Below are 26,031 nucleotides of genomic sequence, written 5' to 3' on the forward strand. Positions count from 1 at the left end.
GAGGAGTTGCCTCCACGCCCTGGTCTCCTCCCAATATGATGACATTTTATTTTAATTTCCGTGTAACTCCAGTGGCAACTGATTTCTCCTCCCTTTCTCCTCCCCACCCTGCCAACCCAGCCACCACAGTGCGTGTGTCTCTTATCACACATAACCAAATATGGCAGCTTTAAATGGGCCTGTCATTTTTCTCAATTTCACTTGTTGTGATATAATCAAGTATGGATTTCTGACACGGGGACTCTAATAGGCTTTCTGACTTGCAGGCTGCTAAGAGAAAAGGCTTGCTTTGTTTTATTATGTTCCCATTCTGACCAGCTGGTGGGACCTGTGGAAGGCAGGAGATGGATGACGAGTCCTGAGCAGTCACTCTGCTCGGCAGAGGGCTGAAATCAAGTGCCCAGTGCCATTTCTGCACAGAGGGATGTTGAAAGTCAGGTTTATTTGTAGCATACACATGCTTTTGCTCACATACCTGCCGCTATGGGAGGGAATGAGGGACTAGTTAGCACGTGATTCTGGCTCATCAGCCCTGAAAGTCCTTGCTGTGCTCTACCTTAAGATGAGAAAATGTAGATTTGGTGAGTACACTGGAATAGCTGAGTTGAGGCCAAGTGAACTGAGGCTTAAAGTGTTTCCACTTGATTGCTGCAGAAGACACGAAATGGGAAGGACCGAATGAATAGCTCCTTCATTCCAGCCAGAGGAGGCTTGACAGCTGAGGCAGAGGAGCCGAGAGGAGCTGGGCAGCCCTCCTGACAACCCGTGCTGCTCTGCCAGCAAGCTTCCCGCTTCACTGAAGCAGGGATGGGAGCAACCGCTGGCCCCAGGCGTGCCCGGGACCACGGTACGCATTGGCCTGTCAGTTGTGGACCATCTGGTGACCCCAGATTAGGCTCAGGATTCACAGCAGCCTATACTCGGGTTTTGCTTATCCACTCCAGAGAAAGGACTCTGGAGAGGGAGGGATCTGGATCTGCACCTGGATCAGACGTGGTCGTCCTAGAACATACACGCTTTGTTTTGGTGAGACCGAACGCACTACAGTTATACCTAGCACGCATCAACATTTCTGCCTTTCCAGGCTGAGTTTCCTTGCTTTCCTTCGGACTTAGAGAGACAGAAGAGAGTTCTCTTGCCTGCCTTTTTTAGGGACAAACGTCCATGAGAAATGACAGAGGTAGGGCTGACTGTTTCTGCGAGAGGGAACAGGCGAGCACGGGGGACCATTCAGACTGTGTGTGTGTCCAGAGCAGGCAGGGAGTCTTAAGGTCTCTTAAGGACCTGAACACAGACAAATCCAGGACCATGCCACATAGCTTTGCTCCTCTTCCCGGATGTCCTGCACGTTCAGGCTCTTGGATCACCAGTATCTGCCCAGAAAACTGGTTCTCTCTGGCTGAAAATGAAGACTTCCAAGAACGACTGAGGAGGGTAAATGAATCTCTCCTGCTTCCATCTGAGGATTTGCAGGAGGCCTTCATCAATTATTGGACATTTTGAACATTTCTATTCCAGGAAAAATAGCTCTTCCAATTAACAAAGCTGTATTGGGACCGGCTAAAAATATCTGACAGACTCCAGATATTGTCATTCCCATCTTCAAAACAGACAGATAAGAAAGAGTTTGTGCCCTCCATGGGAACAGAATATCTTTATTCTTACCCACAACTGTGAATGAAAAGAATATGTAGCAGCAGCCTGAAAATGACTGTAGCTGAAAAGAACCAGAACTACTACTACTGTAAAGTCACAGGAGAGAGTCATTGCCAAGCCTGAGACTTAAAGCTTCCAACGCAATTTCCTTAATGAGTGTAATTTATTGACAAACTGCCCCAGAAACATAGAGAAGGCATCAAGGCCTTAATTACAGAAAGGACCTTTGTTACAGGAGCATCTCACAAGGGAGCCTCAGCTGAGGCAGCGCCAGTGCCTGGGAGTTTTCTGCCAGCTCTGGGATGCTGGGGAAGGATGAGCTTCCTGGAATGATCTTCTGCTCAAGAAGCTCCAGTTTTCTTAGCTGAGGGCAGATGGTGCCCTTCGCACCTTGCTGGTTCCCATTGCCTCATTTCATTCTTGAGAGTGCAAAACACCTGTGAAAGAAGAGAAGCAGCTGAGCCAGTTTAGCTCTAGATGAAAAAGGGAACCAAGGGCCTGTGGGGCACCCAGGAAAGCCGTGCAGTCGCTAAAGAGAAGAGCTTTGACATCGCCTACCTTTGGCTTCCTGCTGGCATCAAGAAGTCCATGACTGTCTGGATGGGATCAGCAAGAAGTGCAGAGGGAGCGCACCTTGGAGCCTGCAGACTTGTGAGATGGTCTCGTCTCTGTGAACTAGTGAGAGGAGCTCCAGCAAGGTGAGCAAAGGACGTTACTGGAAATGCGAGTCCCGCTGGGATGCTGGGGGTATGGTTTCCAGCAGAGTCTCTGGCTCTGAAAGCCTTTGGTTTGGGCCCAGATGCTGGCTGTAGCAGTCATTTGTCTCTCTCTGGGTTTTGGGGAAGAATATAAGGAAAAGCAGAACACAGCAGCAATTGACCCAAAAAAGGGAAAGGAAAAAAGAACATAGGATCTTTCACTGTTTGTACCTCAACTGCTTATACCAAGCACAGTAAGATAACCTGGTACGGAAGAGAGACCTTGTCTTAAAGAGACACTCTGGAATTATACCCAGGAGAACCTGAACCTTTGCTTGAGAAGTGACTTTAAATTAATCTGAAAATGGGTGCAGGATGGTCTGAACCACTGATTCTTAACTCATCCATTTGTTAAAAGGCTTAATAAGCCAGATTCTCTAAAAATGCTACTATATATCCCAAGCTCAAACTCATCTTGCCCTTAAGGATACAGGGATAGGATGTTATGGTGTGGTGGTCCTTTACTTCATGCAGGGCAGAGTTTGCTGTAGAAGGTTTCTGAGATGTTACGGTCCCAGCTGGTGACTGAAGCTGAGAATATCACAGTATCCTAGATATTTTTAGTACAGGAAGATCTTTGTGCAACAACTATTGCCTTTTCTAGCAACAACTTAGTCTTCAGAAGAACTACCAAGACCTTGTGAAATTCAGGTTTTGCATAAGATTAGGAATACCTCAGTAGTAAACCAGTGGTTTTTAATGGAAATGGAGTTTAAAGTGCTGGTCTGAGTCTGGGGAAGGAAAAAAAAAAAAAGCAGCTGTGCTTCCTGGGGACTTTTGTGAAAACAGAAAATTATTCACCACCTTTGGATTAAGCACAGCTCTAAAATATCAGGACTCTGGTCTTTGATGGCTCTGGGTTTGCCATGGCGATTGAGGTTAGGTGTTATTTATTACCAGCTATTATTAGTTTATGTGGTGTCACAGACGGGCAGGGTAAGGCAGCGGACTAGGGAAAAATGAGGCCTCTGTGTGTCAAAGATGATCCCCGGCAGCAGCTTTTGTGTAAAGCGAGCAACCTACAGAGGAGCAGCTGCCGTGCTGCAACTGCTGGGAAACGGCTGCTGGAGTGAGCTGCATTGAGCAAACAGTGATAGATGTTTTCAGCACACAACAGAGCAAGGTGCCAGCAAGAAATACGTTGACAGCCTGGCCAAGATGTGATAAAAGGCTGTTTCCATTCTGACTTTACAGTAAAAGCCTTCATAGGACCTCTGACTCGTGGGCAGCTTCCCAGTTGCAGGTGCTTGGGAAAACTGTAGAGCTTGAGGTTTTGTGATGCCAGGAGTGGCTTTGTGGTTTGGGGCAGAAGATACAGGCTCCTGTGAGCCAAGGGCTTATATTCCCACAGGGTTAATGTAAGCCTTTAGCCCTGTGTTGGGAGTTGCGTGCTTTTGCTGGGAGTCTTTCAGAGGAGGCGGTAAGGAAAGAAGATGCCTAAGGTAGATGAGCGTTGCCCAAACGCTTGCAGCGTTTGGGGTGCGAGAGGTGCGTCGGGGTGCACAGTGCTGAATGAAACAAAACGCTTGCTGCTCCACACGGGGATTGTAATTTGCACAGAGAGTAAGAACACTTCTTTAGTCCTGTGGCTTGTGCTCTATTTTTACCTCTGCCCTTGTCCCCCACAGTGGCATTCAGTGTGCTTGACACCACCAGTGTCTGTGTTGCAGAGATGGTGGTGGTGGGAGAAGTACGCTCACCAAAATGGGAGGTGTTCAGCTTTTGAGAAACTTCACCTAGAAACTAATCCTCCCTTTGCACAAATTTTGCTACATTTGACAAGATTTCAGTGGTGGCAGTGTCCTTGTGAAAATTCAAGGTACTTTGAGTGAAGATCAACAAGCTTTTTCTAGCAGTGAGGCCTTACTTTTCAAGGAAAGGTGGTTTGCCGAGAAAAAACAGGAAATTCTGACGCATCCTGGAGATAAAAATACCGTGTTCCCTGAGATAAAAGTAATAATTTTATTGGGTTTTGCAGAGAAGAAACATTTCAAGGCTGAAGAAAGAAAACCAGAAATCTTGCAAGCGTCTCTTTTTTTTCTTTGTGTGCGCAAAAATATTTTCTCCCCACTCTGCTTCGTGCAAAGGATCCCACCCACCTCCGAGCTCAGGTGTGCTCTCCTGCCCAGCAAGCGTGGTGTGCAGCCTGCTTGGGTGGACAAGGGCTCCAGATGGGGACTTCCCTATCGGGGGGCAAGGGGTGGAGGGCAGAGCACTGCGATTGTCTTGATTTTTTTTTTTCCTATCAATTCACCTCTTTCTTTGCCTGGAGGAGCAAAAGTAGTTGAGGTGGGGAGAAGAATAGTCTTAGGAGATGAATCACAGCGGGGACATGCTGCAAGGCTTGGTCATTTGTTGCATTTGCTGTCACCCGTTTCCCCTGCAAGGCTTTTGCAAAGCCCTATTTACTTTATTTCCCTTCCGTTGCTCCCATCCACTGTCAGCATCGGGGCAGGTGTGTTTCTTTCTGTTGTTTTCAGAATGGACTACTTAATTTGTAGAAATACAAGCAGGTCAAACTCCTTTTTGTTTCTCTTCCAGGGCCGCAAACCTGGTTACTTCTCATTCCTGGATCCTTTTTCCCCTGGCGTCTGGCTCTTCATGCTGCTCGCCTACCTGGCTGTCAGCTGTGTCCTCTTCTTGGTTGCTCGGTAATGTGACTGGCAGTGCCTTTTCCTTCCTCGCGGTGCCATCTAGCGTCCCGCTCCCAGACCCGTGGGGGGATGCAGGGTGAGGGGCTGGGCAGGGGGACACAGGGACATCCACCAGGCCACTGGTGTCCAAGCGTCCAAGCCCTCTGCCAGCTGGGGACTGGGGTTTTGCCGCTGCGTTCCCTTGCAGGCACGTCACCGACGCATATGGCAGCCCCGGGATGGCCGTTGGCACGGCTGTGACAGGGCGGGCAGCAGCAGCGTGCTGCGATTCAGGAACGTGCTTGGCCACGGTGGTGGGCGCTGGTGCCAAGAGCCGCGTGGGAAGGGTGGGGAGGAGGTTTGGGAGTAGGGCTAGTGCTGTGCAAATGGTTCTGGTCCCTGTAGATGCTTGATCTGCAAACAGGTTAACCAACCACTTGTCTTGACCAGGAAGGGTGGAGGCTGGCAGGTACCAGCAAATGCATTCAGAGATGATTAATTCAGAATTAATGCAAATTCCAGTAGTGATGTTTGCTTCCTCTGGCCCTGTAAAACCCAGTGTGTACAGAAAAAGAAAGTTCATTAATATCTTTCAACAGCCTCTTGGTTGATGTGCAGAGCCTCACTTGACAGCTCTCAGTTCCGTTTCCCTATGACTAATTTAAATCAGCCTTAAAATATATCACTGTGTGCTTGTCTGCAGCATGTCTTTCATCGAGGCCCGGGGTCCGTGCTCCATTGCTGTCTTCCTTGACCTGCTAACAAACTGCTTATGGTTGGTGGCATAGACGGGTCTTTTCAGACAGAGTTGAACTGTGTCCCAGCAATGTGTACCGAAGACGTGCTCAGGGCTTGACGGCTCTTTCGGGACACGGTTAATACCCAATTCTCATTACAAAAATTGGAACTGTGCTATCACTCGGTCCCTTGGCATGGCTAAAGTTGTCATCCTGACAGGACTTTAATGGTTTCTTCGAATGCTGTTACAGCCTCAGAAATGTAGTTCTGAAGAAACCGTTGAATAATGCAGTCTGACACTCTCTGCAGACCGAGATTTGGTGCCTTTTTAGCCCCCTCCTCATGTTTTAAACATAATCCTCCAAAGAGGTGCCTTTACATGGCTTCCTGCTGGAGAAGGGGGTTTGGACACTGCTCTCTGCCTTGCTCAGTAGTAAGGAGCTTTTGACCCTATGAATTGCAGAAGACTCTCCCAGATTTTTTTACTGCCAGGGCTTGATCCAACCATAGAAAATCTTCAAGAAATAACCTGTGCCTCCCTGGCATCACAGTGAGGTAGGAGATGCAGAAATGAAAATAAACACCTTATTTTGGTTAAATGCTGCGTAAGCTGGCAGAGCCCTGCAGCTGTATTGGCAATATCCCCAGAATGACCTTCCCAGGCACCAGCTTTGTTAACCATTAGCAATATAATGAACTGCAGCACAGGAATTAGAAGACTTTCTTAGCAACCAGAGAACTGAGGATTGGAAACGGCAAAAAAAGAGAGCTTCTGTGACAGGCTGTCAGTTATTTCAGATTGCCACCCCTGTCCTGTCCTAGTGAGCACTGAAAGTACATGATGCTTTGAAACACCAGCACTTGGCTTCAAACTAGACCTGGGACCTAGACCTTGCCAGGGCAATCAGACCTTCTCAGAGAAACCATTTGCACCAATACAGTTATTTTTCTTGATGGTGTCATGCAGTCAGGTCTCGCACGCTTCACTTTTGAACTTCCCATTGATGCGCATTCTCCAGTCGGGATCACAGCCAAAGATGTTTGATTTTAATTTCACATCAAGTCTGTGCACATCTTGAATTATTGTTGTGGTTCTCTGCAGTATGAATTTGCACGCAGAGCTCCAGCCTCCCCACAGCCCATGCCCAGATTTTCCGCAGAGCCTCTCAAAACTTTTGCAAATCTTTACAAGAAAGCCTCTGGCTTTTGAGTCTTAGAGCAAGCATTTCACACAGCTCTGAGCCCTGGGCATCAGTTGACAGCAAAGAGTTTCCTCCTCAGAAAAATGGGCCTCCAGGAGAGTTAGGGCTTCACAGCTTTGCTTTTTTTTTTTTTTTTTTTTTTTTTTCCCTTCTCCGAAGTGCCCCATTTCCCAGTGAATTGCCTGAGCTACCTGTTTCTTGTCATTTTAGATTGACACCGTACGAGTGGTACAGCCCCCACCCCTGCTCGCAAGGCAGATGCAATCTTCTCGTGAATCAGTACTCTCTTGGCAACAGCTTGTGGTTTCCAGTCGGGGGATTCATGCAGCAAGGCTCCACCATTGCCCCCCAAGCATTATCTACGCGCTGTGTCAGTGGAGTCTGGTAAGGAGGTCTACCCTCCTCTTAAGCAAGGCTTCTCTGTGGATCTTTTCTGGGCAGAAGCAGATGGAGAGGCACAGGGTGGGGATGGGGATCAGATTCAGTCCATGGGGAAATCTCAGGTCACTGTCTTTGCTTCACCTTTCCCTAGGTGGGCATTCACCTTGATCATCATCTCCTCCTACACAGCCAATCTGGCAGCCTTCCTCACTGTGCAGCGGATGGACGTCCCCATCGAATCCGTAGATGACCTGGCTGACCAGACAGCCATCGAGTACGGCACCATTCACGGCGGATCCAGCATGACCTTCTTCCAAGTAAACCCCATTCTTTTGCTAACTAGGGCAGGGGTGCAGAGGGCACCCTGTAATCAGGTTTGGATGTCACCCCAGCCTGTCATGCCTGTTTTATTCCAGTTTCTGGCATGGAGGGGACCTCTGGAGAGACCCCTGGCTGCTTGGTTGCGCAGGACTGGGCTGGATCCACAGTGGGTGATGGTGGGATGAATGGTGGAGGAAGCATGGTGGAGGACAGGGAAGGCAGGATTTTGTAATGCAGCAGCTGGCATGCTCTTGGGGTGTTGGAGGACTAGAGTCAGGACATCTGTGCTGCACCCTGAAGCAGCAGATTTTCCTGCTTGGACTTAGAAAGCAACTTAACACTTGGAGTGCCACCACGTGGGTGGGAAAGTGGTATGCATCCCTGTGTCACAGTGATGACATAACATGCTCTTCAGCAGCTGAGCGTCTGCAGTCAAATTTCCATGGGTCTCTATGTGGGTTTGATGTGATCTTAGCTTTTACATGAAAGTGTCAGGTTGGGTAAGCAAAGAAAAGTTTGCAAACCCCAGGTAGGCTAGCATATGTCAAACTGCTGGAGTCTGTCTGTGGTCAGCTGCACTGAAAACAAGTCAGTCAAGTGTATGAAAACTTACGTGGGCCATTTAGCCCAATTTAATTTTTATCTTCCCTGCTCTATTCAGAAGGGAAATAAATGAGTGAATCTTTTCTGCAGTGCTCTGAATGCACAAAGAACTGCTTGAGGATTATTTATTTATTACTTGTTGAAATTCTGAGAGGAGATAAAGCTTTTCTCACTGCCCCCCCCGAGTCTGAACTGAATTGGGAAGCCTGAGAAATCTCTTGAGTGAGCCTGAGCTTTTCAGCCCAACTTTACACCCTTCAGGGGTTTGGCAAAAAGCTACTTTTAAGCAGAACGTTACAACTAAAATGAGCTGAACAGAGCCCAAGTGACTAAGGTGGTTGTATACAAGGCACTTGCTTAGTTCTTTTCAGGAAGGCTTTCAAGTTTAAAATCCTGACTGTGGCTCTGCACTGCCTGACGGGTGCTGGAGTTGCTGGTATCAGAGAAGAAATTAGCAAAACATGTTCTCGTACCATTTGCAATGCTTGAAACTACGTTGGGATCCATGTGCGTCTGGTGTAACGATGGTGGGTCAAACACAGTGATGTATTAAGCAGGCATGGCTGAGGCCGTCTTCACCATCCTTCAGTTCCTGGTTGCCTGAGACGTATGTCCACTGCTGAAGCACCCTGCCTTGTAAGCTGTCCTGGCAGCCGTTTCCCCTGACGCTCACACACAGGGTTATGGTTTAAAAGTGCAGTGAATTGGGAACAAACACACACCCTGTTCATCTGTCCCTTGCCCAAGTGACTGCACCCGGAGGACAGAGCTGGACAGATGAGGACAGTAACTAGGCCAGCAGCAGATTCCCTGAAGCTCTCCGGCATCGCTCACCAGCCACAGAAAACAAGCCCTTGGAAGTGCGATGGCAGGGGGTGCCTGGCAGCATGTCACGTACCTGCTGCCTTGGCCAGGAGGGGACGGGAGGTGGTGTAAGGGATTCCGTGCGCTGCAGAAATGCAAGTGTGAGGGGAAAGGGGCAAATTCGGGAACTCCTAATGTAGACCAGAGTGTGTTTATCTTCAGTCTTTGTGCAAGCAGGTTTCACTCTTTGCCCAGTACACACAAGAGAGATTAACTGTAGTTGGCTTTTCTCTCGATCAAACCAAGGTGGGTTCAACCACCAGCAAAGTCGGAGGATTTGGGGCTGGTTGAGCTTTAGTTTACTGTAGTCAATGAAAAGACTCCAGATCTCTTGAGCAGGTACTTTGATTTGCCCCACAAGGGGGTGAACCGAAATCTGGATTCAGGAAGCAACAAACTCCAAAGAGCTTTGGCGCTGCCCTCAGTTCCCTTCTCAGGGTGAAGGTGTCTGGTTCCGATGCTGGTGAACTGTTAAGCACAAGGTTATGGTGACAGACAATAGGGCGTGAGCTCTACGGGGAGCATTCGGTGGTTTAAATCAGCCAAGCACAAGCTGTTTCTTCTGGCTTTTTTTGTGTGTTTTTGAAATACTGTTATGGAAACTATGTATTTTTTAAAATTGAATTTATGCAAACACCTTTGCTGGAACCTACTGGAATTAGGTATGCATTTCATGCCCAGCTTTGCCAACAAAGTCTCAAATCCACCAAGATATTCGGGCCTCTAAATCTCATTGAAATAAATGGAGGTTAGGCATCTAAATCCTTCTTGAATCTGGCACCAAATCTGCTTTGACTCCTTTCCCTGTTGTGGCCTTTTCATAGTGGTGTCTAATTTGGGGTTTATGTTGCAGCAAGATGCTCCTACCTTAGCCGTGCTTGCCTCCTTTCTCCTGCAGAACTCCCGCTACCAGACGTACCAGCGGATGTGGAACTACATGTACTCCAAGCAGCCAAGCGTCTTTGTGAAGAGTACGGAGGAAGGGATTGCGCGCGTGCTGAACTCCAATTACGCCTTTCTGCTGGAGTCCACCATGAACGAGTATTATCGTCAGCGCAATTGCAACCTCACGCAGGTCGGGGGCCTTCTGGACACCAAGGGCTACGGGATTGGCATGCCCGTCGGTAGGCAGTGAAGAAAAATTCTAGTCCTTCTCAGCTGTCGGCAGAGGACCGGAGCATTTGAAAGGCTGAACCGGCTTTAAAGCCAATGTCACGTTTCACAGCTCTGCCCAGGGTCATTTTTTTTATCTCAGGAGGAAAATCAAATACATTGCAGTTGCCCAAGGTGCATGCTCAGAGCCAGATGACGAGACCCTGCTCTGGTCCAGAGCCATGTGACACGCGACTGTGGCTCTTTAAATAATTCATGTGAAAGATGTTTCAAAACTGCTGCTTATTTTCTGCATATGTGCTCTTTGCTGACTGTTTCCTTTTTGAACCAGTGTTTTTGAATCATTTTGTGCTCCTTGTTTTATCTCAGAAGTGCTGTAAAAGTAATGCTGTTGCAACTCTTTTAGTTTTTAGCACAAGTTTCCTAACAGCTGGTGGTTCTTAAAACTCCAGGACAGAGAATTGGGCAATTCAGTGACTACCTCAGCTAATAATCAGGTTTAACAAATGCAGGGTTTTTGTCTTTCAAATATGAGAGCTAGCAAGAGAACATCATCTCCCAGGGCAGCACGGAAAAAGGATGTAGTAGATGTTATTCCAAGCGATCAGCTGATCTTTCGGCCAGTCTCGCAGGCTCGGGAAGCCTTGTTCCTGACCTTTAAGCACCTGCACTTAGCAATACAAAGTTAAGGTGAATTACGTAAGAACCGTCACACAAACAGTAACCATAGTTTAGCTAACACGTACAAGCTTGTAAAGTCACAGTAACCTGATTGTGAATACAAATCTTTACTTTCAGGACTAAATTTGTTCTGACATTGTCTTGTTAAACAGTGAAACTGTAGCAGATAAGAAGAGCAGAAAGCTGCTCGCTGGGACAATAGTGCAGAGTTAACAGGAGAACTGTGGTCTTTCCCACGGCCCTTCTTCTGGATCTCTGGTAGCTGGCATCACGAAGACTGCCGTAGAGCTCGGTACTGAGCGCAGAAGCGAGCCTCCTCTACCATCAACATTTGGGCTTGCATATAGGTTGAACTGCCTGCTGTTGCAGTGCACCAGTTTGAGGGAAGGAGTGTTAGAGCAAGGCTGAAGTTCGAAGCAGAACGACAGGAGAAGGGATCTCAGTGGTCTGGAGGAGCAGCAGTGCAAAACTGAACTGCCTCTTCAGACCCTGCCCCTGAAGCCCAAGCTCCCCCTGGTAATGGACCTCTTTAAATGGCCTATGTGGGTCTTGGTGGACAGGCAAAATTACCATCTGCATATGACATTAACCAGTTGACAGTCCCAGCAGGGAGGCAGCAGGATTCAAGGGCTTCTATGAACTGGAATACCTTCCAAACCATTCAGAGGCAAGCTTTTGTAGTGGGGCACACTGGCAGGGCATCGTGGCAGGGATGAGTGGGGAGGAAGGCTGGCCGAGATGGTGCCTTACCACATACCTTTTGGTGTTGCAGGCTCTGTGTTTCGCGACGAGTTTGACCTGGCCATTCTCCAGTTGCAAGAGAACAACCGCCTGGAAATCCTGAAGAGGAAGTGGTGGGAAGGAGGCAAGTGCCCCAAAGAGGAGGACCACAGAGCCAAAGGTAAGCCATGCCGCTCTCCGGTAACGTGCTGAAGGGACTAGGCAGTAGAAGCATCCCTGCCAGCAGTGCAAGGATGAACATCCATCTGCACATGAGCACTGCCAGGTTTTCTGCCCGAGAATTACTTTTTCCCCTTCTTCTGACCTGAGATTCCTTCCTTCACAATTCAAGGAGAAAGCCAAACAGCTCTGCTGTGCCTCACGCTGTGTGTTTTTGCCTGGGGCAGAGATAGCGGGAACAACCAAATGACAAATATTGGAGGCATATGGAGGGTAAATTAGCTTCTAATGAATGTCTGGGAAAATAGATGGCTAAAGGGATCAGACCAAAATCCTGGGTTCCTTCAAGGGAGATGGATCTCCACCACAGGCCCGCTGGTTAATGGCTCCAAGTGAACGCGCCTTTTAAATAGCCAGGGGAAGGGACACAAGGACTTTGTTAGTACATCTGTAAACCGAGGAGCAAATTCTTTTGGGTAATGCTATGCAAATTGCCATAAAATCTACCACATTACGCTGATGTCCCAGTGTGAGAGCAGTTGCCAGCTTAACACAGTTGCTGCATTTTTTAGTTTTGGCAGTCACCGTTTCCTCAGCAAGTGTTTTCTGAGAGGCTGGCGGGTCCCCCAGTTGAAAGAACAGTCTTCTGACCTTTCTGAGCACAGAGATGGAGAGCCAAGCCGGGTCCGTGGTAGCTCTTTTGTTTTCTTGACATTGCAGCAGGTGTAGGTGTGTGTGTCTGTGCCGTTCGTGAGCTAGGCTGGATGAGACCCCACGGGGAGTGTGAGCGGGTGCTCCCTGTTGGGCAGTGCTGCACTGCAGGCAGCCCGGGCTGTTAGTCTCGAGACAGAAGGTGCTGGTCCAGTGTCAGACATCAGGCCTCAGGGCAAGGCGATAAGCTAGTAAAGAAGTTCCTTTTGAAGGCAAGCAGGCACATGGGAGTCTTCTCCTCCGTGGACTGTGCAAAAAGCCACTCTGAAGGGGAGTCTAGTCTGTGTGCTGTTTTGAGGTGGCTTTGGAGGGGGGCAGCTGGGAAGCAGGCTCCTGGGCTGTTTCTGGCACTACCCAGCATGCTCTGTGACCCTGGACAAGTTTTTCTCCTGTTTTGTGCCCTCTGTCATGGCTCACTTTCTCAGTTTGGGAAATGAGGAAGGCTGTAGCCTGCTGATATGTGTAAATGGAGGAAGGAAATACCCACTCCCAAGCCCATCAAGAGGTATCTGAGGTGGCATCCAGGTAGAACGATAGAAGGATGTAGAGAGAAGTACTGGCCCTAAATTCAAATTTGAGAGCTGCTAGGTGGAGAGGATGGCCTTTATCTTTGGTCTAAACTGTGATTATGAGCTATGTTTTCTGCCCTGCAGTTGTTGTCTTAGTGAAGACATCTCTGTGAAGGGCTGATTTACAGAGTCACTAGATTGCTCCGGAGGCAATGCCAAAAGAATGACGGAGGAGGAGGGAGAAATGTGACCTCCTAAGTTTTAGAACAAAACAGGTCAGCTATTTACAGGGATTTTGGTGAAATTTTATGTCTAAAAGCCACGCAGAGATTAAGTCAATAAATCCATTGATTCTTACACTTTGATTTAATGCTACAGAGGGGAGAGGAAGATTTTTATAGATGTTCTTGTTGAGTAATGGCCTCATACAGTCACCTCAGTGCAAAGCACCGCATGCTTTTTAGTAATCAATCCAATCAGGGGCCCAGTCCACTTGAAACCCGAAAGCAACAAGCACAGGAGAGAAGAGCCGTTTCTCGGACAGCGTGTGCTGAGGCCGGCACTGCTCCCCGGCTCCTCTCACAGTCTTGTTCCGCAGGGCTAGGCGGAGGCACAGGCTGCGGTTTTGGGGACAGGGGTCACGGTGGGAAGTGAGGTGACAGCCTCGGCACACGGAAAGCTCAGGCCAGGTTCTCGAGGGGTGGATTTTCCTCCCAGCTGATGAGCTTTCTGGAGTGCAAGCCGTGTAGGACAGGGCTGGCAGCTGCCGTGCATGCGATTTAGTCCCTCCTCGAAGTGAAGCTGTCCGCACGTGCGGCATTTGGCCCAAAGCGGCTGAATGGCTCCTGTGATCCGTAGAGAAGGTAGTCATCCCGTTGTGAGTTGTCCAAGGGAAGTGAGATGAGTTGCCCCATGGAAGGGGCTGTTTCCTCCTCACGGGCCAGAGGGTGCTGGGCAGAGAGCACCCAACCTATAACCAGGTACCCCTGGGTGGCAGGCACCCCGTTCAGTCACCATATAGCATGAAAGTGTTGGGTCCTGGCCTTGTTTGGAACCTCTCCTTGGTACTGCAATACAAGCAGCTGTAAGCATTTTCCACCAGCACTTTGTAATGCAATCAAAGGCGCTTTTCTTGGTGCCAGATCCCTTGAAAGCCCTTTCTTGTCTTCTTCATCTCTGCTTCTTTAACAACATTGCTCATTTTCCTTTGCAAAGTTCAAAGCAACTAGAGCTGGGCGAATAATTTGCAGGGATTAATGTGTCCGATTGATCTCTCATTTTTTCTCCTGTTTTCAGTTTGTCCACAAATTGCTTTGTACTTCCCTTCAATGTACTTGCTGTTTATCTGCAAAATCATCATTTCTGAGAACGCATCTTCGATCATGCAGCTATTGCAAGTCATTTGGTTTGCCATCTGAGTCATGCGGTTAGCTATTAATAGGACAGTGCTGGCTATGTGTTTTTGGTCCCCGGCTGGGTACATGTAATGCCAACTAAACAGCAAAAGCATTGGGATTTCTGTACAGCGATGCTTGCAATTTATGTTGTGTCTGCCTCTGCACAGCATTGTCTCTTCTGCTTTATTTTAGGCCTGGGAATGGAGAATATAGGTGGAATCTTCGTGGTTCTCATCTGTGGCTTAATCGTAGCAATTTTTATGGCAATGCTGGAATTTTTGTGGAGCCTTCGGCACTCTGAACAGTCAGAGGTAGGACCTGAAATTGTCCTGAGGTTTTAGTGTGTTTTCATTGCTATCTGCGGGGTGCTCGGCAGTGCAGTGCTCTGGAGCAAGTAATGCACCCAGGCTGAGATGAGCGTTCCCAGTAATGAGACCTCAAACGCACAAGAAGGCTAGGTGCATTGGGCAGGGTCTAAAATGCACGAGCTTCTCATGCACTCCTACTAAGATCAAGGCTGTAGGGATGCTCCAAGGGCTTTTGAAGGGATCAAGGATGTGTGCAACGTCCAGGTACCTTTCCTGGAGATGGCATCACCTGAGGATTTCTACCAGCAATGGGTTTGGGTCTCGTGTTGATTTGGGGATCCAGAACACAGGAGGGCCTCTGACAAGAGGCGGAATCTGTTGGCCTAAATCAAGCGTAAGTGTCCGAGCATTGGTGTGGAAAGCCAGTGGCCAGATTAACGACCGAGTCCGTAACACTTTGGCATCAGAATCCAGAGCAGACGCAGCGCTGCTGGGCTTGCAGCTTACTTAGGTGAGCAGTATGTCTCGGGTCTGCCTTCCAGGTGTCGGTGTGCCAAGAAATGGTGACGGAGCTGCGCAACATCATTCTCTGCAAGGACAGTTTCCACCCTCGTCGGAGGCGAGGGGCAATGATACGGACTCGCCCCGTTATCCCGGAGGAGCGCCGAGCCCGCAGCACAACCACGCTCAGCAACGGGAAGCTGTGCAGTGGGGGCGAGCCAGATCCACTGGCACAAAGACTGGCACAAGAAGCCGCCCTGGTTGCCCGAGGGTGCACGCACATCCGTGTGTGCCCCGAGTGCCGCAGGTTTCAGGGCCTCCGGGCACGGCCATCTGCGGGCTCGCCCGCACAGAGCGAAGAGAGCTTGGAGTGGGAGAAGACCACCAACAGCAGCGAGCCCGAGTAACGCTGGGGCAGGGGGCGTTGGGGTGGGCCGAGAGGGTCCTGTTCCATTTTACAGAACACGGACTTGTACAATGTCAACTTGTTTTTAAATTAAAAGCAGTTACCCAGCTTCTCCAGAGCAAGGCGGACCTTTGGGCTGACGCGCAGGCCTGGCCAGGGGGTCGGCTTTGGTTTCGGCGTCGGAGAGGACGCGCGTCTTGCTGAAGCCTGACGCAGCGGGAGCGAGCTCCTCCGGCTGGCCTGTATCCGGCAGTTGTCTCCGTGCCACCGTGCGGCTCCGAGGCAAGAAGAAGGGACGTGGCGGGTAGCTGGCGTGGCAGATATTGCCCACCCAGGGGCAAGAGCGGTTCTTGGAATTTCTCCACCCCAGGCCAGGAGAAAGGACGCTGGCTCCGTCTCCCCGTCACGTAGACTTACCAGGGGATGTTTTCAAAGGGTGGGGGGAGGGTCTTTTTATTTGGTGCGGATAAAGGATGGGAAGGGAGGAGCCGTTGTTTCGTTTTGGTTTATTTTGGGTACATCATGACCTAGTCTTTAAGGCACCGGGTTTCAGGTGCTGAACTCTTCTTCCTTTTCAGAGTGTGGCAGGTGGACTGAGGAAGGAAGGGAAGGATGGGATGGGACACGCTCCCCCTGGGAAGGAGCATTGGCTGAAGGTCCATCTGAGGAGTTATTAAAATACATCTACATATAAATATATATATACACATAGATATATATATATTAAAATGCCAAAAACCAACCAACGAACACAGTGAACTCAAAGAGGCCTTGAAACGTCTGGAATTTCAGGGGTTCTGTGTCTTTTGTTTAGTTCTGGGGTTATCTTTTGCTTTTTTTCCTTTCTGTTTTTAGGGTGCGGGTGGGAGAGCCTTTTGAGGAAGGTGAGGTGGGAGCAGGCGAGAGTGGGGAGCGCTGGGGAGGGCTGCCCTTTCCCGCCAGCGGAGGGAGGTGGTGGTATTTGCTGCCCACTGTCGCTCCCCAAAGCGTCCATGGCCCGTGCTCTGCACGCTCCCGAACAAGTGACTCTGAGCTCTGCTCCAGGCTCGTGAGCTCCTCTCGTCCATGATCCACGGAGCACCCTCAGCTTCGAGGATGACTTACAGCCCGTGTCTAGCAGTGACGATGCCGCACAGCATTTGACAAAACCATTAGCCCGGGATCTGATGTAAGGAAAATATTTACTTCCCTAGCAACAGCAGCAGCTCACCCTCTGCTTGGTACAGATGTGGGTTTTACATTGACAAGTTTAATTTTCGGATTGAAAAACAAATTCTATGCAATTTCTGATTGTAAAAGGAAAGAGACAACAATGGAGAGGGGCAGGGGAGAGAAAGCCTTGAGTGAAGGTACATCCTGTTCTTGAATTGTTTTCTTTTCTTTTTGTCTTGAATGTACTGAAATAAAAGATGTCCTTGTATAATCATGCTTTTCTTTCCTCTTTCCTTCCCTGTCCACACTCACAAAAGTCATGAGACAGTTTGAGGCCTGTCTGCTCAGGGAGAAACCCAGCAACTCCCCACCTGAAAGGGAAGACGTGCTTTGGCTGTTGCAGTTCTCTGCTGCCTGAGTGCATCCACACCCGTGCTGTTGCTGTTATCTGTAGCTGAATGGAAACGGGAGGAAAAAAAAAAAAAAAAAGAGAAGTCCAAAAAAAGAAAGCCCAAGATATGTGGTGGTAAGGGGGGAAAGAACCCATAACTAACAGCAGTGCAGTCTGTCCGGGGTCCCAGGTTTCCACGCGATGTGGACCATGGCAGTTACCGCCTTCCCAGACCTCCTGGTTGGACCCCGTTGACCAGGGCTGAGGGTTAGGTGCAGCGGGTCAAATCCATCATGTTATCTCAGGCAGGAGCCCGTCTGCAGCAGATGTTTCTGAGGAGGATATGCAGGGAACAGGATGCGATGCCATGGCGATGGGCACGTTAGGCTGGTTCTGTTGTTTCCAGCAGCATGTGAAAAGAAGCGTCTGCTACACAGCAACAGTAAAATGTGCATGCTCGGAGAGTGCTTGTGCAACAAGGAGGAGAGCATTTAGACCTTGTTATGCAGGATGTCATATGAGATGTTCACAAAAGTCCTTTCTGGCCTTCATATCTGTAAATCTGTGGGATGTTACCCTCTCCTGCACTGAACAGAGCCGTGAAGGTGCGAGCATGAGATGAGGTAAGGCTTCAGCAGAGCCCAGGAATCTGGTGCCGTGGGATTGGAGGGGCAGATCCTCAGCCGAGGTAAGTCAGCAAAACCTCCATCCCTGCATTCTGTAAGGATCTGGGCTTGGGCTTTCAAAGTACTGACAGCAACACTAGAGACATTTGAGTGTGCCTGTGTTGTGTTTAAAGGCCGACATGTTTTTACGAGCAGCAGAATATATTCATCAAAAAGAAGCTGCTTTTTAAAATTTATTTACAGATTAGCAGAAGAAAAGGCTCCATGAATCATTTATCAGACCTGATGTTTTTTCACCCCTTCACCGCAGTGAATAAAGAGGGATCTTGACAGAGCCAGACATTATTCCTCTGTTTCTGCAAAGATCTTGCAGTCATCTGCTCAGACAGTGGATGTCAGGAAAAAAATGATGAGAAACCACCGGGTTTCTCACTGTCTTTCCGTTTTATCTCTCCTGTTAGCTTGCTCCACCCATATGGTATTTTATATCTGGGTCTGTATTTTAAGGAGATTTTTTGCATGTACTTCTTGCCCTCTTCTCTCTCTCTCTGTTCGATGTGTTTGCACTCAGAATAGAAATGGACCTCGGAAGAGGAGTGGATGGATAAAAGCTGCTGTCACTTGGATGCATTTTCTAGTGTCTCTGTAGGTCCTGTATTTTCTGCTCACTGGTAAATAAATACCTACAGGTTTTATACTGGAGGGACCCCACAGCAGACAACATTATGCCTATGCCTGGGTTTCTGCTCATACACATTTGTGTGCCCAGATGGGTTTACATCTCACGTGTTCTCTCTTTCCCCAGTTTTTGCTGTCACCTCTGAAACTATTGTGGGGGCTCTTTTGCTCAGCCGTTCCGAATGCTAATGCAGTTCAAGATCTGGAGTGGCTTGCTGTCCAAAAGGCGCTTTCACAGTATTGCTGTCTCCCAATAAAACTTGAGTAATTCTAGTAAGATATCTCTGCAAATTCTACTGGGAGCCGAAGATTAGATCAATTAAAATGTAATACTTTGCTTTATCCCCTCTGTTTTGTTTGATCCTCCTGCTGCCCCCTCTGTTCGGGGTGCCTGTCAGCGGGGCCGAGGGCTCACGTCTCTCCCTGCACTGACGTCCAATTCTCCAACCCTGGCTGGGTCGACAGCAGTCTGGCAGGTTCCTAACTAAAAGACCTGGGATCTGTCCTTGTGTGCTAAAACCCGTATTTGTGTTGTTATTCCAGGCAGTTCCATTTTCACCTAATGATAAAAAGCTATTTTCTCCCCGGAGGTTGCATGGGTGAAGGTATTAACAAGGCTTGGATGAATTGAGTGGTGTAAGTAAAATAGAAAAGGATTGCTCTGTGAACCATGAGAGCCCACAGGACTTTGGGAAGAAAGACAGTGAGCTATAAATTATAAAATAGAGACTGAACCCTTTGGACCTTAGTTGTCCTGAGGCAGAAATTTTTTAACCATTTCAGATCCACAGAAATCTTCCCTGCTCCTGCCCTGCCAAGTCTGCTTCTCTCTCTGAACCTTAAGTGCCTTACCAGGTAAGTGACCCAAAAGGTGGAGGAAGAGGCAAAAGGAATAGCTATTGTTTTGCTTTGCTTTTTTTGCAGTTACAGAAAGGGTCTGGAAGGGGTGTGAGTCCTAGCAGTCATATGTAGGCTGGTGGAGATACCTACAGCACTGGTAACTGCAGCTGTGGGCACAGGGTGACTGGGTTAGACACAGGAATCTGGGTAACTGGTTTTGATGGTTCTTGGGTGATGACTCTGAATGGTAAAGACATCCCTTGGGAAAAGGAAAGGACCTGTAGGCAAGGTCTGCTCGGTGGAGGCTGGATGATGACTTTGTTCTAAGCTTATGAAAGAGCAAAGAAGAAAAGACGGGCTGCTTTGGGGTGAAGCTGTCATGATTTGGCTATGAAAAGGCTGGTATGAGTGATCAAAGTCCCCTCCATTGGCTTTTGTTTCATTTAACTCTGAGATTAATTATCTGCAAGATGTGTTTCTCTCTTCTACTTCACTTGTGTATCCAATGAAGGTGATGAAATTTGTTGTGGTAGCTTTGACTATATGGCTTTGATTAGATGGAAAAAGTAGCACTGCGCATTAGAAGGAGAGCCTGCCAGTAAGGCACTGCTCTGAAGTAAGGGAAATAGCCCCAACGACCTAGAGGCATAAGTGGAGGCAGAATCAGGCCAGTGATCTGCAAAAGGAACTGCAAAGTGCCATCAGAAATGGTAAAAAGTAAGTCTGGGCTCACGCTTGATACTTGCAAGTCTGCTGAGTTTTGTCCCTCCTTGCTGAATATCTTAACTGTGAGGGAACAGCACGTCTGCCTGAAATGAGGAGCTGCAACCTGAACAGAGCTAGCGGAGCAATGGCTCAGCGTGACGAAATGCCTGCTGAACAGAGGATAAAGCACCCACAGTTCCAGGAACCCCATTAGAGTTTGATGGCCGCTAACTGATTGAAAATACAGAGCTGAAATCTTCTGTGTACAAAGTAGCATTGATGAATTCAGTATAAATAGGCTCCTCTGGAACTTGATACCACACTGGGAAAATCAGCTCTCTATCAACTGGATCGGACAATGGGCAGGTTTATGCATCCTTCAGGGGGATTTTTTTTTCCCTCGAAAGGGGAATCTGCTGTGCTCCAGTTAAGTTAATAGTCTGATTTGTGGCCGGACTGCAACATTTCGTCCCAGAAAGCATTCCAGCCGGCAGATGAGGTTCGCTTGCCTTGCCACCGATACGCAGCTGTCTGGGGTGGGGGGCTGTGCGGCAGTCCATCATCAGCACAAAGGGCCACACAACAGCGGCTCTCTGAAAGCTCTGCTGAGGCCACATCAGTAAGAAAATGAAGGAAGCTAGCTTAATTAACAAAGGCTTTCTCCTCTGCTCTATGTAGGTCTGCAGTTATCGGGGTAGCTGGCAGTTCTCAAAGACTGAAATGACAGTAGTTGGCTGTAAAAGAGATAACTGTCAGATTAGCCAGTACAGATCTTCTGCCTAGGTTTTCTATATCATACCTATCTTGAAGCATCTCCATGTATCAAAGGGACTAGTTGGCCATTTGCCTTTAAAAAGTACCCTTTCCAATGTGATAAATAAGGGTCTATTACAATGGAAAGACCTAACATTTCTTGTTTCTTGACTTAGGATGTTTTGGAATAGAATTTTTCACGCTTTGATCAATTTGTACAGACTAATCTTTTCTGTTGTTTTTATTGTGGTGCTTGTGTTTTCGGTGTCTCACGTATTGAGCTTAGGGTGCAAGGGAGAGAAAATGTCTGTTGGAGTGTAAAGGCGGTGAGAAGGGCCATTCCTGGCAGATGGAGTTTCTTCTCACTGCCCATCAGGACTCCTGTGGGGTCGCACCCTCAGCTCCTCTAAGTCAGCTGGGAGCTGTGCTGGGCTGTGCCTGCTGGGGAGCTGGTCCAAAGTGGCTGCTAAAAATCCCAGTTGGTGTGCAGCATGGAGAACAGAGAGGACTTGCTGCTTTGTTTGGGACAAAATGTTAACTGAGGTAAGGGGGAATTTCACTGACGTTGGTGAGGAGAAGGCAATTTAGACCAGTATGGGCGAGACCCGTGCTTTTTCAAACCTGTTATCTTCCGTCTTTTCTCTTCCTCTCTCTCTGCCTTCCAAGCACCTTTTTCTTTCCTATTCATCCCTCAGATACTCCTCCTTATGTTGCTCAGTCTCAGAAAAAAAGGTCTCAGATTGGCTTTTGCCTGAACTCCCAGGAAATGTTCATGAATGTAGTCTTCTGGCTTTTCAGGCTTAGCTCTTGCTGAGCTGAGATTTAAAGCAATTTATTTTGAAGCCAGAAGTGAATGTAAATGAGGAGAAAGAACTAGGGGAGGAAAAGAAAAAAGACCTCTTATTCCCAGATGAGCACTAAGATGTCTGATCTGCCTGCCTAAAACTGATTGTTCTTCCAGAGTCTACAGTAAATACCCTTGCGTGTTAGTGAGCACAGCTGTAGAGGATGCTCTGATTATTGCTTGCTGAACTAAACTGGGACAAGGAGGTGAACACACAGCCTCTGGTTTTATTCCCAAGCCATTGATCAGCCACAACATCTTTAGCCCTCAGACAGCTGAAATGGAGGTCACAACGTGGTAGGGAGCCAGACATTAGCAGGAGGCTACCAAGTGTCTGCGCTCTGAAGTCCTGTGAGCCAGATTGCTCTCTTCTGCGAGGAAGGTTTGGTTGCTGGCCGTTTCAAATGGCCGCGGCATGTTGCTGGCCATGTGACTGGGTCAAACCTAGGGGGATTTCTTTTTGAAGCTAGACCTTGAATGTAAAAACGGGGTTTTGTAAGGGAGCCTCTTTGTGAGGGAAGTCTGCTGGTTTAGCAGACGTAATAGTTAGTCTGACCAGGCAGTTTCATTATAATTCCCCCGCGTGGACACTGTATTTCAAGGCCGCATCATTATTCTGGAATGAAGCCCCCTTTTTTTGGTTTATTTTTGGACGAAATAATGAGCCGCTAGAAAGTAGCGGCAAGGATGGCAAAACTGGATGGCAAAAATGCCACCAAGCCATAGCAGGCACAACGGGAGATCCTCCCATAGAGGATGCTATGCTCTGGATGGCTCGCGGTTATTTCTGTCTGTGGTGGCTGCTGTGTCCCAGCAGCGAGAACAGCAGCAAAGCTATCACTCCACCGGCTTGCTGATCCGTGTCGGACTTTGGGCTAAGCCTGCATCCCTTTCCTGCTTGGGCTTCCTTGACAGCAAGATAGGGATGAAGACCTGCCAAGCAGAGGAAGGACGGTGCGAGGTCTGAGGCGCTGACTTGCAGGGTGGGAGGCCACGACCACTCACTATTGCTGCACCGGCAGCGCTCGCTGGGGCTTTGGCAATGTCATTTTACCACCCTGGGCCTCCACTCTGCCTTGTAAAATGGGGATGACCTGAGTACTTCCCAACCTCACTGTGTTTACTAAATACCCTGTCAGAGAATAGAAGCGGAGGAAGTTCTTTGGATTAATGTGTAGGACTGGAGGGGGTCTGGCAAGGTTTAATCTGTTCATGTTTGCAAAGGACTCCGAGAGCTTCCGATGAAAGCGGGTGGAGATTTGCCAAGTGTTTGCTAACATTAATGGTTAATTATTATGAATGCTGGCAGCCTACACACTCAGCCAGCATCGTTCTCTGAGCGAGATCCAGACCTGTAATGGAGTTGTTACATGCACAAGACAGGGAGAGACAGCTTCTCCCTCTGTTTTGTCCCGTTCTCCCAGCCAAAGTCCCATTCCAAAATCAGACAGCAGTGGCACTTTTCTGTCTCATAGTAACAACTAGTTACAAATCCAGAGCATTTGGCAGAGGAAGACCTAGCCATTTTCCTGTCTGCACTCATTTCTGTCTGCTGGTGCCCTTTTTGTCTGGCTGAACAGAATGGAAATTGTGGTCCAAAATGAGATGTGTCCTGAATGGGGCAGCACATGGGTGCCATGCTGTGCTGCACAGCAGGGACAGATCCAGAGTTGTCTGGAGAAGGGCACTGGGCATAATCCATGCCCAGGTTTGCCCTTCTTGCTGCTCAGGCTGGGTCAGTGAGCACCTGGCCATGCCGTGGCACTTCCCAACGCATGAGATGCTGCGCTGGGGGATCAGAGGAGAGGACACAGCAGTTCACACGTGGGTTTGGAGAGTCTCGTGGGTCTGGCAGGTCAGCTGAAGAAGAGCAAGCCTGGTCGGCGGCATCCTGCACTGCGTGCCCAAGTTTGCGACAGAATCTGCATCATGATGGAGAGGGTGAGACAGCAGCCAGCTGAGTGAGTCTAGCCCTGAGTGTGTGAGATTTGATTTGGCAGACGTAATTTGATGGCCAGTACCATCGCAGCAGTACCTCAGAAAGATGCCTTTATCTAATAGTAGCCATCCGGAAAATGAAATCAAATGAATAAAAGGCTCAAGGTCCATTTGGTCCTATGAACATGCCTAGCAATTGCCAAATTATGAAAATCCAGTAGATCTTCAGACTGCACCAGTACTGATCTATTTTTTATTTCTATGTTTGAATGTGCAGTCTGAATTTCTGAAGTTGAAAGCTGCATCGTTCCTATCTTTTGGCTACTGATACTATATTAGAATTATGACTGTGGAGTAATGTTTGCTCTAAAAGGTAACTTCAAGGTGCATTAGTCTCAGATAATTGACAGAGACCGAAGAAGTGATTTGGGAAGCGCTTATGCAGAACCAAAGATCTTAGTGAATTGTTACCTTAAATTAATGGTCTAGTGAGAAGCTGCTTGGAGTTGATCAGCTGGTGGTAGTATTAAATGAAGCCAGGCTTTAAAGTTATTAGCAAAATATCTGTGAGACAGCGCTGCTATGGATTTATACACTAGCATTGTGTCTTAAGGGACCCAAATCTGCAACGTGCTCCAAGTCCACAGGACTTCCCTGGCTTCGATGGGAGGAGAGAGCGCTCAGTATCTCTCAGGATTGGGCTCTTTAGCATACTGGAGCTCAGGTTAGGCCAGCATGGCTAACAGGCTTCACACCTTTAACTCCCTTCTTAATCCCCAGATGAAATGAAAGGTCTTCTCTCAATACTTAGTAAATCTCCAATTTTATTTCTCATTATTAAATCATGAAATTGGCCATAAATGTTTAAATTAAGCGAAAGGAAGAGAGATTTGTGAGAAAATTGAAGTCTCTTTGAGGAATTGAAGAATAATCTCCAAGGATGAAGGAAGTTGCGTTTGCCAAACGCAGAAGCAAAAGGATTAAAGAGCTACAGAAAAGAAGTAGAAAATTGCGTATGTTTCAAATCCTCTCCCCCGCCCTCTCCCTAAAACCTCTGGTGATTTAAATGTAGGGGAAATTATTCTGATAAGCAGCAGAGTCTACTAGATGCTCCTTCCTCTGCTGCTGCCATTATCTCCATGTGCGACCCAGAGAAATTCTGTGACTTTGATGGGTCCGTGTCCCCATGTGTGACAGTGACACTGCTTCCCTGGGCGCAGCAAGACCTGTCGAACATTATTAGAGTGGGTTGGGAATTAATTGGGTTTAGGAGCTTCACTCCGACTAGAATGAGGCCTGGGGATTTTGTGTGTGTGTGGTTTTTTTTTTTTATGAACATAGTGAGTAATTAACTGTTTGATTTTTTCAGACTGTGCTTGATTCTCTGTCTCAGGTAATTTTTCAAGAGTACATGCATTTTTTTTTTGCCTGAAAGATCTGCTCCAGATCACTTTGGAGTGAAAATAGGGGAGTCTGTGACACGTATTCTGAACATTAACAATGGTTCCCTTCTGGCGTCAGTATGTACAAACCTATGAACCTGCTCGAACCCTGGTAAGTGGCCCCCTTGACAGTGGGTGACATTTATTTGTGGCACATTAGAAGTGCAAGTAATGAGGAAAGGACTGTGACTGGAATTTTTTCAGATATTGAGGATGGTTTTGTTTGCTGAGGTTGATCAGGTCCAGCTCTAAAAGTATGAAAATAATGAACTTGGATTTGGGTTGCTCTGTCACCTAACATGGGCATGTCGCTGGGGTGAATGCCTCTTAAGTGGCACTTCTTCTGCATGCGTGAACTAGCTCCACCATTGCTGAGTACCACGGTTGGTATCCCCTGTGTGACCAGACAAGGAGGAAGCAAACAGAGAGGTGACTCTAGTTCCCATGGCCTGTTTAATCCTGGAGGAGGTGGCGGTGGGAAAGAGGGGAGCCTGCCAGGGAGAGGTCACCCGGGACGGCCAATGGCAGTAAAAGCTTTGGCAAGCGGATACTTCTCTGCCAGGGAGGAATAGACTGAGACCCATCAAATTTATTTCACTTGAACAATGAGACAGCCAACTCATGATAAGCGCTAGCCTGGCCTGAATTCAAACCAGCCCCTAGAGGTGAAAGACTATATTGTGTTAACAATTCCCTGACTTGTCCAGTCTCCGTTGAAATGGTCTATAATGTAGGCCAGGGGATACACTGGTTGCTTTCCCACACTTGCAGCACTGACCCAGCGCAGGTTAACACGGGCATCTGTTATATCCAGTTGATCTGTAACTATAGAAAGCAGCAACTTAAATGTATTTCAAATCAAAATGTAGCCTGCTGGTGCCAGTTACCAGCTGAAGTATGCTCTGTCTGCCTTCTAGCAACTAAATAGCACAGGTAAGTTGTGTAAAAAAACATGAGGATTGTTAGCAAGTGTAGCCTCT

General features: G+C 48.1%; 1 protein-coding gene across 1 annotated transcript in view; it reads left to right on the forward strand.

Annotated features, from left to right (window-relative positions):
• GRIK4 (glutamate ionotropic receptor kainate type subunit 4) overlaps window positions 1-17,105 on the forward strand; it is a 210,758-nt gene extending 193,653 nt beyond the window's left edge. The window contains 8 exon segments of the mRNA XM_069788072.1: window positions 4,956-5,065; window positions 7,198-7,371; window positions 7,520-7,685; window positions 10,055-10,280; window positions 11,723-11,851; window positions 14,660-14,778; window positions 15,318-15,546; window positions 15,549-17,105. Of these exon segments, the coding sequence (XP_069644173.1) occupies window positions 4,956-5,065; window positions 7,198-7,371; window positions 7,520-7,685; window positions 10,055-10,280; window positions 11,723-11,851; window positions 14,660-14,778; window positions 15,318-15,546; window positions 15,549-15,886 (1,491 nt within the window). The 3' untranslated portion in view covers window positions 15,887-17,105.
• Window positions 17,106-26,031: the final 8,926 nt, after the last annotated feature.

Source organism: Haliaeetus albicilla, chromosome 7, assembly GCF_947461875.1.
Source record: "Haliaeetus albicilla chromosome 7, bHalAlb1.1, whole genome shotgun sequence".
Taxonomy (NCBI): Eukaryota; Metazoa; Chordata; class Aves; order Accipitriformes; family Accipitridae; genus Haliaeetus; species Haliaeetus albicilla.